Below are 16,339 nucleotides of genomic sequence, written 5' to 3'. Positions count from 1 at the left end.
TGTCTCGGAGCTGCCGGGGCTGCCGAGCTTGCCGCGACCGTGGCGGCTGCCTGAACAATGCCGGCAGCCACGGCGCCGACAAATGCGGATGATCTCTGCGCATGATCTCTGCAGCAGCTGTCCGCTCCCGGCACTGGGGGGCATTTTTGGGGTGCCAGTATCGGACCCTCCAGCTCCGCATTGTGAAAAACACTAATCATTTGTTTTTAAAATTTTAAAAGCTTAATAGTAATAAAATGGTTATAAATGATAAAATGGTTATAAATGGTTGTGTCCTCCCCTGGAGCAGTGGAAGAAAATCTTGGTGATGAACTGACTGCTATCCCTACGCCCTGTCTCCCTGCACTGTCAGTGGGAAGGAGGGAGGGGCTGGGGGGAATAGTAATATAATTACAGTAATAATAATTTGGACAATTTGGATTAGGACAATATGAGACAATTAAAACAAAGAGTTATGGACCTCCAGGTACCTTTTTCTGGGCAACATAAGCCCGAAAAAGGATAGACATTAACAGAGGATTAACCCTTAAAAACAATACCCTGTTGCATATTCATACATCTCATACATGATGCATAAATTCCATTCAAACACAGGATTCTGTCTGGGCAGTGTCAGCTTCTTCCTATTAATCCTAATGGCATCTTCAGGGCTGAGCGAGGTGGGAAGAAGTTTGTTTCTCCTGATAATGGGGCAATAAATTCTCTTTCTCTGAAAGATTTAGGTGTCCTGTGGCTGCTATCTTGCTGCAAGTACTTTATTTTAAAAAGTATCTTACCTAGCATAGTTTGTATTCTAACATTTTGTTATAACCTAAAGCTATAGTTAACACACTACTAAAAAAATGAAAACAGCATAACTTTCTGACATAACACATATAATATTCATTTTAATATTTGCGAAAAGCCAATCATAAAATACGCATTTTTCACCGCATGGCACTTAGGCATGGGTGCCTGTATCGGACCCCCAGCCTCGCACCCACTTTGGCATGGGTGCATCCCTGCTGCCGGTCGAGACCCCGCCGTCCCCCTCCGTCTCACTGCACAGCAGTGCCTCTCCGTGCTGGGGAGCTGCAGGGGATGGATACTGTGAAAAATGCGTATTTTATGATTGGCTTTTCGCAAATATTAAAATGAATATTATATGTGTTATGTCAGAAAGTTATGCTGTAATAATTTTCTTAAGTAGTGTGTTAAATATAGTTTTGGGTTATAACAAAATGTTAAAATAGAAACTATGCTATGTATGACACTTTTTTTAAAGAGAGGACCCGCACCAAGATAGCAGCCACAGGACACCTAAATCTTTCAAAGAAAATGTATTTATTGCTCTCTTATCAGAAGAAGCGAACTTCTTCCCACCTCGCTCAGCTCTGAAGACGCCATCAGGATTAATAGGAAGAAGTTGACACTGACCGGACAGAATGCTTTGTTTGAATGGAATTTATGCATCCTGTATGAGGTGTATGAATATGCAACAGGCTATTGTTTTTAAGGGTTAATCCTCTGTTAACCGGGTGTCCTTTTCTCAGGCTTATTTTGCCCAGAAAAAGGTACCCAGACATCTGTAACTCTTTGTTTTTATTGTCTCATATTGTCCTAAGTCCTAATTGTCAAAATTTTTATTACTCTAATTATATAACTATTTTTATAACCATCTTATTACTATTAAACTTTTAAAATTTTAAAAAACCAAGTAATTGGCGTTTTTCACAGATCTCTTGGGAGCAGTGCTGATGCAGGGGAGTAATTCAATGAAGTTCAGCCAGGTGAGGCAGCATGGCTGGCCATGTGTTCCCCCACATGCTTTTGGGGCTTAGAAAGGCACGCATTCCCCCCGAAAACTCATCTGGTGTGCTTTCCTCCCCATCTAGTTCAGTATTTACTAGTCTTATTAAATCCAAAATGAGCCTCCATGGTTTTATAACTCTTACTGTATTTTCCCCTCCCTATAAGAGACAGTCCAAAGTTTCCCTCATTTGCCTCACGACTGTCACAATGACAGAGACCAAGACCCTGAAAACCCTGGCTGGAGTTCTGGCCTGCTTGAGGTGGATGCTCACCAAATGATTGTTTGCAGGTGTGCTTGCTGTGTCTTACACGTGCTTCACGATCCCCGCTCATCACAATAGCCCATTGTGAAAAATGCTTATTATATGATTGGCTTTTCATAAATATTAAAATGAATATTATATGTGTTATGTTAGAAAGTTATACTATATTAATCTTTTTTAGTAGTGTGTTAAATATAGTTTTTGGCTATAACGTAATATTAAAATATAAACGATGCCATGTAAGATACATTTTCTAACTAGCTCAAGAAATTCTTCACACAGAGACAACAGCAGCAAGACACCAAGATGTCCAAGAGAAGAATTATTTCCTCCTTATTGGGAAGGACCAGACTTGGTGGGGAGCTGAGATGACTGATTTGCAAGCTGAGGAAGGGAAGTTGACAATAACCAGAAAACACCCTTTGTTTGAAAAGAATTTTTGAGTCATATATGAAATATATGAATATGCAACAAGCTGTTGCTTTTAAGAGTTAATCCTTAACAGCTTTCAAGAGGAAAGCATCCGAACATTCATAATTCTTTGCTTTTTTATTGTCCTTTATTGTGCTAACTCTGATTGTCCAAATTCTTATTACTCTAATTTTTATTACTCTTTTTACAACCATTTTTTTACTATTAAACTTTTACGATTTTAAAACAAGTGATTAGTGTTTTTCACACCCATGAATTTCCCAACCTCTTGGTCAGATGCCACCCGCTTTGCAGAAAGCCTGACTTTCTGGGGTAACTTCGGTGATGGAAAATCCCTCATCTGCCTCACGACCACCATGACAGATGGAGATTGAAGGCCCCTCCCAAGGACTGAGACTGACACCCTCAGAATTCTAACACAGGGGCACTGGGCTGGCTGAAGCGGGATGTCTGCCAAGTGTTGCCTGCAGATGTGTTTGCTGGACCAAGAACAATGGGTCCCGCTCACTGCTGAAATTGACTTGCCCTGCTTCAGAGCATGGACTGTCTGTACCTGTTTTCAATGGACTTATTCTCCATTGTCTTTTATCTGTTCCCCTCCCAGCAGAGGACTGTAAAAGACCCCCTAGTAAACCAAAGACTTTGAGATTTTCCCTTATGTGACAAGACAGATCTATTGGCTGGACCACGAGGATTTCGTCTCTCCGTTGGTAGTTACATCCCCCCCTCTTTCTCTCTCTCTCCTTTATCTCCTTTCTAATCCTTCTATCACATTTGCTCTAGGCATTCAATAAAAGGTGCATTTATTTTGATTAATACTGAAATCCCCTCTGTGTTGTTTTTGCACTCTGAGATCAGTTAACAAACCATCACAGCCCCTGCTTGCATGAGCGGATCATGACACTCCCCCTTCAAGGCTGCTTTTAAAGTTAGTTCCTAGGTACTAAGGTCAAAAGCAATTTCTTTTGTTGTGTCAAATCTGTGGGGTTTTGCCCATGTAATTTATCTAAATAACGCTTCTTCATCATAGTCTATGTCCCATAGTCTATGTCCGTAAAGAAAATTTTCCATACCTGTACTGTGAGGTTTTCTGATGTTGAAATCCAGGTGGCCATGGTCTCCTGTGGGGTTTTTCTTCTATTTTCAACTTCTCCAGTTTCTTTTCCACACACCCCTTTGGCTTTGACTTCTTGCAATCCTTGTTACTATTTGTATCCTTGCAGCCTTTGCTGCCTATTTTCCGGCTCTTTTCCAGCCTCTTTCTTTTTAGCTTTTTCAACTTCTCCAGTTTCTTTTCCACACAGCCCTTTGGCTGTGATTTCCTGTGACCTTTGTTTCAAAGCTAGCTCCTGCAGCCTTTGCTGCCTATTTTCGGCTCTTCCTGGCCTCTTTCAGCTTTTCACTCCGTCTCTCTCTGCAATTTCCGTGGGTCCTTGGACTGCTAGACCTCATGTCAGGGATCACCAAGTATTACATTAATAGCACCCATGATGTTTGTGTGTCTGAGACATAACACATGACAAAACTCCCCCTGGTCATCAGCAAACAGCCTGGGTTATTGTATCTGACACCCTTTCACAGGCAGTTCAAAGACTCCCGGTGCTACACAGACATTGGTCTAAACTCTACGCCCCACAGACTCTTAACCAGTCAAACGCTTGTGTTTTAGGAGAGTTGTTATTTGTCAAAGCCTCTGTCAGTCAGCCCAAAGGCTGGTTTGTGGAAGTGGGCGGGATTTGTTATTTATAACTGGGTTCATGTTCAGCTTGCAATGCAACAGGCAACCAAAGTACTTATTTGGGAAGGATGGGAATAATTTTCATATACTTGGAAAAATCCTGGATTGAAAAGAGCCATTTTCAACTGATTAATTTAATTCACTACCTGCTGTTCCAGGAGATATACCTTGCCTCCAGCAAAGAAGACAAAAGCTCTGTGCTTACAGCCAGCAGCTGGAGGTGGTGGAAAGGAGGAGAGATGTTCACTTGCCCAGAAAGGTTGGACCCAACCAGGCAGCTTTGGAAGGGTGGAGGTGCAGCAGTAGCAAATGGGAAGCTCTGCGCTGGGCTTTGGAACAAAACAGTGTGAAGGGGCACATCAAAAATCCAGTAAAAACAAATGAGCTATTGATACTTCTCAGAACAGTTGTGCCAGACTCGCTGCAAATTCAGACTAGGGGTCCCAGGCCTCCTGTTTCTAGTAGAAGGGCTGGGCTGTCAGGCTGCTGGGATATGTCCTTTCACCAGCCCCCTGCCCACACCTGTTCTGCCCCCTCCCAGTGGGGCTCAGCTGCCCAGTGGTGCCCATGCTCAGCCTTCAGCTCTGCTGTGTGTGTCAATGCATCTCGCTCCTGCAACCCCAGGACATGTTGCGTCTGTTCAGGAGCATCACTAGACTTTATAAGGAGTGCTGGTGACCTCTGGTGTGCTTGAATCTATTGTCAGAGTGACATCAGCTGGGAAATGCTGGTAGTGGAGCAGGACTTCATTTTAAGAAGTTACTTTCCACCCTACAGTACATAGAAAATCACTTCAGTTCTTCCAAAATAAAAAAATCTTAAGAAAATTGTAACTTTCCATAATCTGAAAGCAAGCAATGACCTCCCTCTTCAAGAGCATTACCAAGATTAATATCCAATGAAGTTGTATTTTAATTATTTCTTGTGACTGTAAATTCTTCACAGATGAAATGAGAAAGAGTGAGGCACAGCAGCACAGCTGAGGGACAGAGCTCAGCACAGTGGAGTTTTAATCTTACAGGAATGAAGCTTCAGCATCAGCTCTTATGGGGGCTGGAGGTGACAGCAATCATATTGAAGGGCTGAGAATGTTTCTTTCCTGGTCCTTCTGGTGATAGTAATTGCATTTTAATTTAGTATTAAGACTACAGGCTCCTCATTAAAAGGCAAAGCAGGTACAACACAACACTGAGTCAACATGTTTATAATTGTCACAGGCTGCCAACATGTATTACTATGCAAGAACCTAATGGATTTCATATGATCAAGGCATAAAGCACAATTGTATTTCTCTCTGAAAGCTATCCAGAATTGCTGTAGAGTACCATGGACAATTCTAGAATACACAGACGAGTGGGAAACACATCAGGATTTCTTCTTTGACAAGAAAGAATGCATATTGAATTCTGAATGTGTGATAGGTGTGGGTGGAGAAATCCTTGTCAAAGAGGAAGATAAGTAAAGAAATTCTCAGAGACTCAGATCAGCATTGAAAAAAGGTTTCTTTTCCTTGGGGCTGGAGACTATTTATTCAATTTTTTTTTAGCCAGAAATCTCTATAGGTACAGCTGAGCTCATATTTTGGGAAAGAAGCTGCATGAGATCTTACTTGGTAATATCTATGTTTGCTTCTCTTACACCTATTATTGGTTTGCTGAACCACTACAACCAGGATTTCAATTAAGATTTTGTTTAATGACCAAAGATTTACAGTTCCAGCAAGTGACAGGCATTTTTTCATTGTCTAAGTTAAGCTTTGCAAAGGGAAATTGCCTCTTTTCCATACAGAAAACTGATTGCCCTGAAGGTCATGGGGAAAAATGCATTTTCTAGACACAAACTAGTTTAAAAGATGTCGAAAATATCTCCTGAAAACGAGTCTGCACACACAGCATGTCTTTTGGAAGAAAGGAAAAAGCCAAGCTTCCCAGGAGATAGTGACTTCTGAACTTATTTTGGCACCAGTGTCCCTTGGCAAAAGGCAGGTGCTGAGCTAGCACAATCTCTGGGACCACTGTCAGGAAAAAGGAATACTTTTGCCTGCTGTACTCGCACTTCACTGTAGACTTTCAAAGGTCATATAAGTAAAAGGAAGGAACAAAGTGCTTAAATAAAGTAAATAGCTCCAGTAATTCCCAAATTACTTGTGAAAATCATATTGAGCTGGTATGAAGTTTGTGAGTTTCTCTGCAGTGAACAAATTTTTATTTGGTTCCTGGCTGAAACAAAATTGTCATCAGTGGCTCAAGCAATGGAAAAGTGTAGAGCATTACCAGTGTACATTTCTAGTGAGAGCTCTTATGTATTGGTTTGGCACAGCCTGGTTTTTTATCTGTGAGAAGATGCTGGAAGCTTCCCACCATGTCTGGAAGAGCCAATGGCTGATGGCTCTGAAGATGGATATGCTGCTGGCCAAAACTGGCCAATGAGAGAGGCTGGTAATGCCTCTGTGATGACATATTTAAGAAGGAAATCAAAACAAAGTTGCAAGTTTTTGCTTCTAGTCAGAGGAGGGGAGGAGGTGAGAACATGTGATGAAACAACATGGAAACACCAAGGTCAGTGGAAAAGGAGGCAGATGAGGTATTCCAGGTGCTGGAGCTCAGCCTCCTCTGCAGGACATGGTGATGTCCATGGTGAAGCAGTTGTCCCCCTGCAGGCCATGGATCCACGGGGGATGCAGAGATCCACCCACAGCCCAAGGGGGAGGTGCCCATGCTGGAACAGGTGGATGCCTGGAGGAGGCTGTGATCCAGTGGGAGACCCAGAGAAGAGAGAGGGCCCCTGCTCCCAGGCTGGAGCAGCCTGTCCTTGGAGGACTGCACTCCGTGGAAGAGAGCCAAGATGCAGCAGTTTTGGGAGGACTGTTTGTCTGTGAGAGTAATTCCCACTGCAGCAGGTGTGGTATGGCTGCTGCTCGTGAGAGTGGACCCACCCCAGAGAAGCTCACAGAGAACTGTCTCCCGTGGGAGGGACCCCATGGCCTCACAGGGGATGGACTCCTCTCCTGGAGCAGTGGAAGAAAATCTTGGTGATGAATTGACCAAACCTGCACCCTGTCTCCCTGCACTGTCAGTGGGAAGGAAGAAGGGGCTGGGGGGGAGAAGGTGTTTTCAGGGCTTATTTTACTTCTCATTATCCTCCTCTGATTCTGTTAGTAATAAATTTCACTTTGCAAGTTTAAGTTGAGCCTGTTTTGCCCTTGAAGTGTTTTCTGCTGGTCCTTAACTCAGAAATCCTTTGTTAACTTTTTTTTCCTTTTCCCTCCTCTGCCCAGCTGTGGGTGCCTGGCATTGGGCCAGTGTCAAACCATGGCATCCTATGTAATCACAAGGCCATATACTGTTAAAAAAATGAAATACAAGATTCCCCAGCAGGCAGAGGCTTCAAGATCAAAGTCCTTAATTGTAATTTGAAATGCTTCATTGAATAACACTGTGGTACAATAGCCTGTTTGAAGCTGCTCCCCAGGATCACTGCTCACGACATATCTGTTAGCTGATATTGAAAACAATTCTGCATAGGATACCCAAAGTTTAATCAGGGTAGGTTCTTCAGGCCCCTTCACTGAAACACAAATAATGACAGATTACATATTTCTAGATGTCCACTGAAATGGTAAGAGGAGAAACTGCATTTATCTATTTACTTCCTAGCCCAAGGGGATAATCATTGCCAATTGCTTCGGACAGCAGCTGCTGAGATTAAAACCAAGAACTACCCTGACACCATCTGGTTTAGTTGGAAAGGCTCTGGGAGAGAGGGAGCCAAGAGGAGACAGTCCTTTGGCACATCAGGCTGCTCCCAACCTGCAGCTCCAGCTCTCACTGAGCTTTTTTCAGAACTGCTTGGGCTGAATCAGGTAATTCTTTGCTTCCCTGCATTTTTGTTTCTCAGTGATGGCTCTGTTTCCATTCCTTCTGGCTTGCCCGCACCTTCAGCCAACATCAGTGCTCTACCTGCATTTATACGTGGTCTATTTAACAAGTCCTCCAGCCTGACAGGTGGCATTTTTGAGCAGCTTTGCACCTCTAAGGAAGTTTTACTTCTTCCCTCCATTTGCTCTCTTCAGCTAGGTCTGTCTTAAGAATAAACAAAAAATTAAAGCACTCACCCATTTCAGCTTTCTCTACTGCATGGTGAAGTCCAAAGCACATAATACTATCTGACCAATCAAATTTGGAGGGACACCCCTTGCCCTGCATATATATGTATTTATGTATTTTTATAAACTTGCAACAGCATTTTTCTGTCAGGACATGTTTGGTCCCTCAACGCCAATCAGTCTTGGACATCCCTTGATTACCTTGGCAGAACACCCAGGCAAAGGTCATCTATTTTCTTTGTACCTACCAATACAGTCTAGTTTGCCTTCTGGTCTAAGGCAAAACTCTCTTGCCACCTGTCTGGGTTTAATAATATGAATTCATATTGCTATTTCCAGTTTGATACCAGTTTAGTACCCTAAACCAGCTATTGGTATGATATTGTGCTCTGTCTGGTTACTGCCTCTCCTTGAAGAACTACCCTCCTTTTGACAAAATATTACAGGAGTAACAATAAACTAACTGTTGAAACCTGTTTTCTAAAATAATTGAGGCTTTTCCATGCTGACACAAGCAGGCCTAGGAATGACAGCTCCCGTTTTTTTTCCTGCTTCTGCAGCTGAGCAATGTTCAGCAAGTGGCCAGTCTATAACATCATGCTGTCTGTTGCAAAAAGGCTGAATTACTACATTTCATTTTCCTAGCTGGGCACACTAATTTGGGCATGGTTGCACTGGCCCAGCTCTTCAGTTTCACAGATCTTGTGTTTAGTGCTCATAACTCTTTAGATGTAACTGACCCATTAGCTGAGTAAGAAAGACACAAATTTCTCTATAAAAACACCTCTACTCTGTAGCTATCACCCAGATGATTATTTTTCTTTTCAGTTGTACTAATGTCACTTCAGGCTCGGTGAATTATGCCTGAGGACAAGTGCAAGCTCCTGTTACAGCTTTTAGTTCCTTTTTGGGTACAGTTCAGGTCATCTTATTAAGTTATGGTTGTTAGCCAAATAGCTTCCCATTGGTTCTGCCTCCCTCAGCTCTTTTCACAGGAACAAGTCGAGTTTCACAGTGAGTTTTGCATCCTGACTGTTCCTAACCTCCTCTCACTGCGGACATCAAAGTGGGTACTACAGATTTCAACACAGGGCACTTTCACTGAAGCCCAACAGGCTGGCTTGCCATAGGTTGTGGGAATAACACAGCTCTGAGTTTCTGGAATAAAACACTCTCTTCATGGAGGAAAAAAAAATGAATCTATTATCTATCCTAACCCTGAAGTTTAAAGAACTGCACCCTGCAAGTGCCTAGTTAATCTATAGTTAATCTCATTAAATCTCATCTCTTGCATTCTCACTCTTCCAGACTAATTTTTTTTTCCATGCATGGTTTCCAGCTTTCATCCTGACGAGATTTGTATAAAACACACTGGTTTCCCATTGTCTTCTGCAGCCAAAGGTTTATGCAAACCAGTTCATATGAAGCAGCTCCTGCAGAGTCCTCAAAAATGAGAATATCGAAAAACCAAATCTTATCAGGATGAAGGGGGAAGCAGCTAACTCACATTATTTCATCCTAAATTACATTTCCCTAACCAGGAGGAATTTCAAAAAAGCAATAAATCTTCTAAGAAACAGATTTTTTAGTGCCATCCATGTTTCCTCCCATTACAATCAGTAATTGATTATATTCATAATTCCTATAATTTGCTTTTCATCTACTGAAATGGGGGTATCCTACATTGATTAGTGAATTCTGAGAAGCAGGTCCTATAGGACTAGAAATACAGCTCCTAAGCCCTAATTTCATACATTTAGGTTAAAAGGGAGGTGGAAGAGGTAAAAAAAAAAGGTCTTAAGATTTCAGACCTTATGGATGGACAGTTTAAGCTTTTGATTATGTGAGCTCATTTAGCTAATTAGTAACAAATACTTGAAGCAATTCAGTAGACAAAATGGAAGATTTTGACAAATTTTCAGTCTCCCCCAAGTTGTGCTAAACTAAACAAGCCTTTTCTCTGTTTTTTTCTGAACAAATATTTCAACTCCTGCAACATGAAAATTACTAAAAACTGATCTTTTAAAATATTTTATGTCTAGTAGTTGTTTTATAAGTCAAGAACTGCTGGACTATGAAAACCCAATATTCTATTTAGCTTAGTTTTTAGCTTTTTCTAGTAACTATTCACATGAGGATTCCAATTATTTCTTTATAGTTATCTTCTCTTTTAAACTGACTTCATTTTTATTAAGTAGCTGCACAAGTAAGTTGCTTAAAACTATGATCAATTACTTCTTTGGATTCTTTTTTTCCCATCACAGCTGGTTACAGTGACACTGCCTACAAAAAGAAGTTATATGGACATTGTGTGCCACAAACCACAAACACAACAACCGATTCCTCTGTCTTTTCAAAGTAAATGAGAACTGTTCTGCGGCCCCCGGACCCATCTTCTGATACAATTGCCATTAGAAGCATTTCATTTTGGTTTTCAGAAGCCCAGTTTCACAAAAGGCAATTTTAACTAAAATTAGGCCCCTGCAATATCAGACAATATTTGTTTCTCCCTCTTCATCATTTTTTAACCTTCCTTTCAAGTTCTGAATAGGTAAGAAGTCAATACTCTAAAAGTGCAAGATGGTAAAATTTCAGTTTGGTGCGTGATTAGATTCCGTGGGCTCCAATCATGAAGTAATGAGGCAAAATGTAATGGAGCAATAGTGTATCTAATACATGGAGCTCCATGTTACAACCCTCAAAACCAGTCAATCATTAATTCCTTTCCTTTAATTAATCTCTTGTTTAGCATCATTCGTATTAAGAATTACTTTTCCAAAGGAAAAAAATTTAACATTATCAATGAAAATATATTTTAACAGCCCTGACATAGCAATATTAAATCCACAACCTCTAAGAATATGTATGACCTTGAAGAACAAGATATCCCAGTCTAGTCAGTAAAAATATTCCCCACAAACCTGTGTTAATGGACCATATAACAGTTTCTTGATCAGGTAGCAGTGTCCCATGTCAGCTTATTTTGATTAAGAAAGACATTGCAAGCTGTTTGTTGTAATTCCCTACGTTGTTTCAATAACAATTTCTGTATGGTATCCCAAAAGAAACTGATACTGATAGCTATAAACCCAAGTAATAGGTCCTCCATTAATATGATACCAGAGCACTTGTAAGCGAATTTTAAAATCATAGATTAATTTTGTTGGAAAAGACTTCTAAGATCATCAGGTCCAACAAGTTACTGAAATGTCTGAAAACCAGTATCTTCCATCAACTGCATGTTGTTGGTGCTAAGCTTAACAAAAACATTTCAAAATCAAGTGATGTGGTAGGTATAAAGATGAAAAATATTTCAGTCTTGAATTTGGCAGTCCAGGTGGAGGAGTTCAGAAGTATAATGAGAATATTAAACTGTGTCTCAGTATAAAAAAAGAGCAGTACAATCAGAATTTTATCTTGTTTTTAACATGGACAGTACTAGCAGTTTTGTTAGCAGAGCCACATGAAGTAAATGGGGCCATCTGCAGGAATGAAAAAGTCCTAAATTTACAGGTCAACATGAACCTTTCTGATTTAAACTCTGATAAAAACATAAACGGAATAATTTCACAGGGCTCCATTCTGTCCTACTACTGAGTTTTCATCATTTGTTTAATCTAAGCACCATTCTGAGATTTACAATTAAGATGTTAAAGAAAGCTGCTACAGAAATAAAGGACACTGAGTTACAGTTTAAAAGTAGAAACACATAGCCAAATATTGAGTCAAAGAAGATGCATCTTCAGAATATAAGCTGAGTTTGCCTTCTTTCTGCACTGAGCTTCTGACTTTAAGAGAAAAGCGAATAAAGGGCAAGTATGCATCTTTGAACTGCTTGTCCCTGAAAGATATTACAAATGTCTGAAAAATTAAGAAAGCAAATTAGCTGTATAACATTTTTATTTTACTATATTGACATTTTATCCACAAATACTTATCAGAGTAAAAATAGAAAATAATTGTTTCATGGAAAATTACAAAAAAAAAAAGGCAAAACAAAGAAATTTGTAATAATTAGCAGAGTATAAGTGTCTTTATTTAAAGAGTAAAAAGTATGCAAAACCCCTTCTGTTTTACAAAAATTGGGAATATTCTATGTTTTCCTTCTGGCAGTAACAGAAAATCCTTTGACAATATATTCTACATCTTTTGTTTTACTGAAGACATCAAGTTAGTCACAGGTTTCTCCCTCAACTACAGACAGCGTGCTAATAATTTTATACCACTTGAGAGGTTCTTTCTTTACTAATTTGACCATGGTGGAAAAGCAGATGGAGCCACAACAAAGAACCCCAAGGACCATTACTCCTACTGAAAGGCTGCAAAGCAACAACAGGATGTAATCACAAAGGATGGGAGCAGAAGTTTCCCCCATGGGACTTACCATGTAACAAGAAGAGGCTGGGGAATGAAGTATTGATACTACTTTTCAATTTTGCTGTGTGTTTACCCACAGTCCAGTTTGATATAGAAAGCTGGTATTTTAAGCTTCTTTTCTTTTTATCCTGTATTTTAACTAAAAATGCCTCTCACGAACTCTGCTACCTAGAACTAGTGACTTGTACTGGACTTGTGTTTAGTCACGGAATGTTGTTACGAGCTGCTGCCCTCAAACATCAACTTCACATAATTCTTGGTAAAGCAAACCTGCATCTCCTGCACAAGACGCCTCCAACACTTGCCAATCAGTGACATCAACTCTAACAACAAGAAAAGGGGTGATGTTGACCTTTCATGACAGATACATTTACATTTTCTGTTCAGGGCTTACAATTTTTTTTAAAAGCAAAATGACATCAGCATGCTCAGCAGATGGAGTGCTGTAAGAACTCAAAGATGAAAACAACAGTAAGAGCTACTGAAAAAATCCCACAAAAACCCTTTGATTTTATAATCATGTCAATGATGAAAAAACACAAGTTAGAACTATATGCAAACCTTCTAGTCAAGCAAAAACTATCTGCAGATGAGCATCCACCTACAAAAAACGTTGTTCTCAACACATCTTTAGGATACACACAAGTCTTTGTATTCTCTGCCTTCTGCCTGCAAGTGTAACCATTCCTGCTCAGATCAAGAGCAGCAGCCCAGTGCTCTCACTGCTCAGCACAAACACACTTTGTTCAGAATCTCACTGTTCAAGGACTTCAGATTTAAGGTTCAAGAGTAGCTCAATCCCTAACAGAATTAAAGGTCTTCCCTTGTAATTGTTAAGTATTACCAGAGGGGGTTTAATTTTTAAAAAGTTGGTGAACATCAACGCTGAAATAGTAATTGTGCTGTTTATTAGCAGGAAGAGGCAAAAGCAACCCCCAAATCATACTGTTCTCAGACATCAAAAGAAGCAGTCTACCAGACACCAGTATGGAAACTCAAAAGCTGAAGCCTACTCTTTACTGCATGTGTAAGTTTGCAAGAAGCACTGAGTAGCTCAGAATTCAGGATACATCCCAACTACTTCTGACTCATCATCCAGACTTCAAATTGCATCCAGTTGTGGAGCATGCATTTGGCTTAAGAAGCTTCAAAAATATCACTTGAAGTTCAAAGAGAATTTAATTTTAAATAAAAAGTACCTCTTTGTAGTTAATATACACTAGACTGTACAATGATTGGGAAATTAAACCACAGTTCTCTGTAAAACTATTTTCAATTTGCTTTCTGTTCCTAACCAGGGACTACTGACTGTGATTAACTTAAGTCTTTGGATACTAAGGTTGACTACGATGCAGGTACAAGCACCTTGCAGAACACAGCATTAATACTCCCCACCAAAACAATCTACTCTTTGGGTGAGGGCTGTTTTTTCAAGTTTTTGAATTACCTGATGGGGAATGGCATGGGGGGAAGAAGTTCACCTTTGCTTTTTGCCAAATGGCTAATATCAAGTATGTGTTTCAAAACAGGTATTTGCCCTCGTAAATGTATATTATGTGCATACTACAATGAAATACTCATAATTGGCTTTTCACCTAAGCCATATCTAAACCTGGATCTTCTTCTTCAGCACTGATCTCCAGTTAAGTCTAGTCTTAAGTGTCCTTTGCTTTTAAACACAGAAGCTATTTTAATAACTTGATGCTTTGTAACATTTAACATGTCTTTCAGCTCCACTTGATTAACAGAATAATGAATATATTGTAAACTTTGAAAGCATCAAATGCCATTTGGTAGTTCAGCAGAGAACAAAAGACTGGAAAAGGCTGCATTCACACAACTGATCAGCCTGGGGACTACAGGGACTTAATTTTTGTTCAGAGTGTTGCAGAAAGTACTTTGCACAGCTGTGGTCACGGGCTCCACCTCTCACTAGCTGCAGAAGTTGGGGTGATCCCTTAAATTACATTAAAATATATGCTGTTAAAAGATCCAAATTTATGCATGTCTGAGTTCTTTATAGAAATTCATGCTCCATATTGTACAATCAAGAAACAAAAGACGTTTCCAATTCTGATCAAGGTAAGAGCACCAACTGCTCTGGTTATAGAGGAAAGGCCTCAGGTTCCCACTTACAGGTCCCAGTGCTTAATTATCTTTCTCTGCTTGCAGGGATGCTGTAGCCAGTGCCACTGCTGTAACTGGCTGTGCAATGCCATGGAGCTGCATCTTGGCCAGTTTCTTCTGCTCGCACTCCGTGACCAAGCGGTTCAGCTCTGCTGCGCTGTACCCAATCAGAGTCTTCAGGTCACACACAAATTTGTACACAAACCTCTTGCCTTGCACCTTGCAGATCATGTCTCCATCATAGTAATATCTGCAAAACAGAAATCAGTAACAGAGAATTTTAGCATCTGCATTTTTCATATGCATCCATTACTTACTTAAGGTCACCAGAGGCTAAAATATTATTATTTTTCTCACTGAGACTCTCATAATTTCATATTCCAAGATATTGCTTAGGCATTTTCTTATATGAGAAAAGGGAAGTGTTGCAAATTGTCTCTGTACCTTGGTATATTACGGAGAAATAAAACACAGCAATTATTTTACAGGCTACTGGAAGCACCAGTTCAGGAGTAAGTCTTGGAGCAGTTTAAAAACAGCTTGGCAGGGAAGATGTCTTATAGGTCGTGCTTTGCCTTAATAAGAAAATACTGTCTTTCCCCTTATTATGGTCCTTTGCTTTGCTTTTCTGAAGAAAAAAATTAATGCTGGAAATAGGTTGAAAATTACCAAGCAGTTTCTATGATATGAAAGCAGCTATTCTCTCCATACTGTCTTTGAAGATGGAATTAAAGTATAAAGCCATGGGTTGGATTTGTGGGGTTTTGTTGGTTTAGTTTTTTGATTTGTTTGTTTTCTGTTGGCTTGGGGTTATTTTACTATAATTAATATGCTATCATATGAATTATAAAAAAACTACAAAACTACATCTCTGCCTTTATTTACAACTAAAAGTGAGTTCTCTAACTATAAATATCTTTTATATTGTGTGACAAAAGAATGGGCAGAAATACAGTGAGATAACAAGGTCTATATGACCCCCTGCCCCTCCCAGTTTAGGTCACACCAATAAAACAGAAGTTAGAATTTTGCAGTTTTGTTGCTGTTCTACTCTCACTACAAGTTTTAATAGAATGTGTATCACATTTCTCATTAAGGAAACTTAAATGACTGGGATGTAACTTGAATTTGATGAGCTTGAAAGCTTATGATAAATTTGGAAAATAATAAAAACTCAACCAACACAACTCACACAATTTAATTTCCTCAAAACCATCACCCAAATATAGAACAAATGAACCCAGATTTCTTGACTGTCTAAAACTCAATCCTGTGACATGTTCATAAAGCAAAGATGATTCTTGTTCAGTAGCAAAATTAAGTCACTTAAAACACAAACTTCTGACTCCCAGCTCTAGTGCAGAAGAGGTAATTAACTAAGAATCCCAGCAAATTCTTCAGACATCTCAAGTTCTGAAAAAAAAAAGCCTTTTAATTTCTTACTTTTGAGGGTCAGGACCTAAGCAGCAGGACCAAAGACAGATGAGAGACTGGCTGTGTAGAAAA

General features: G+C 39.9%; 1 protein-coding gene across 3 annotated transcripts in view; it reads right to left on the bottom strand.

Moving 5' to 3' along the window:
- Window positions 1-12,333: 12,333 nt before the first annotated feature.
- GABPA (GA binding protein transcription factor subunit alpha) overlaps window positions 12,334-16,339 on the bottom strand; it is a 33,942-nt gene continuing 29,936 nt past the window's right edge. For all 3 annotated transcript variants that reach the window (XM_059873046.1, XM_059873051.1, XM_059873048.1), the window contains exon 10: window positions 12,334-15,083. In XM_059873046.1, coding sequence (XP_059729029.1) covers window positions 14,855-15,083 — 229 coding nt within the window. In that variant the 3' untranslated portion in view covers window positions 12,334-14,854. The remainder of the gene's footprint in view (window positions 15,084-16,339) is intronic.

This window comes from Haemorhous mexicanus, chromosome 2 (assembly GCF_027477595.1).
Source record: "Haemorhous mexicanus isolate bHaeMex1 chromosome 2, bHaeMex1.pri, whole genome shotgun sequence".
In the NCBI taxonomy this organism is placed as follows: domain Eukaryota; kingdom Metazoa; phylum Chordata; class Aves; order Passeriformes; family Fringillidae; genus Haemorhous; species Haemorhous mexicanus.
Note: the sequence above shows the minus strand (reverse complement) of the source record. Positions and strands in the feature narration are given on the sequence as shown.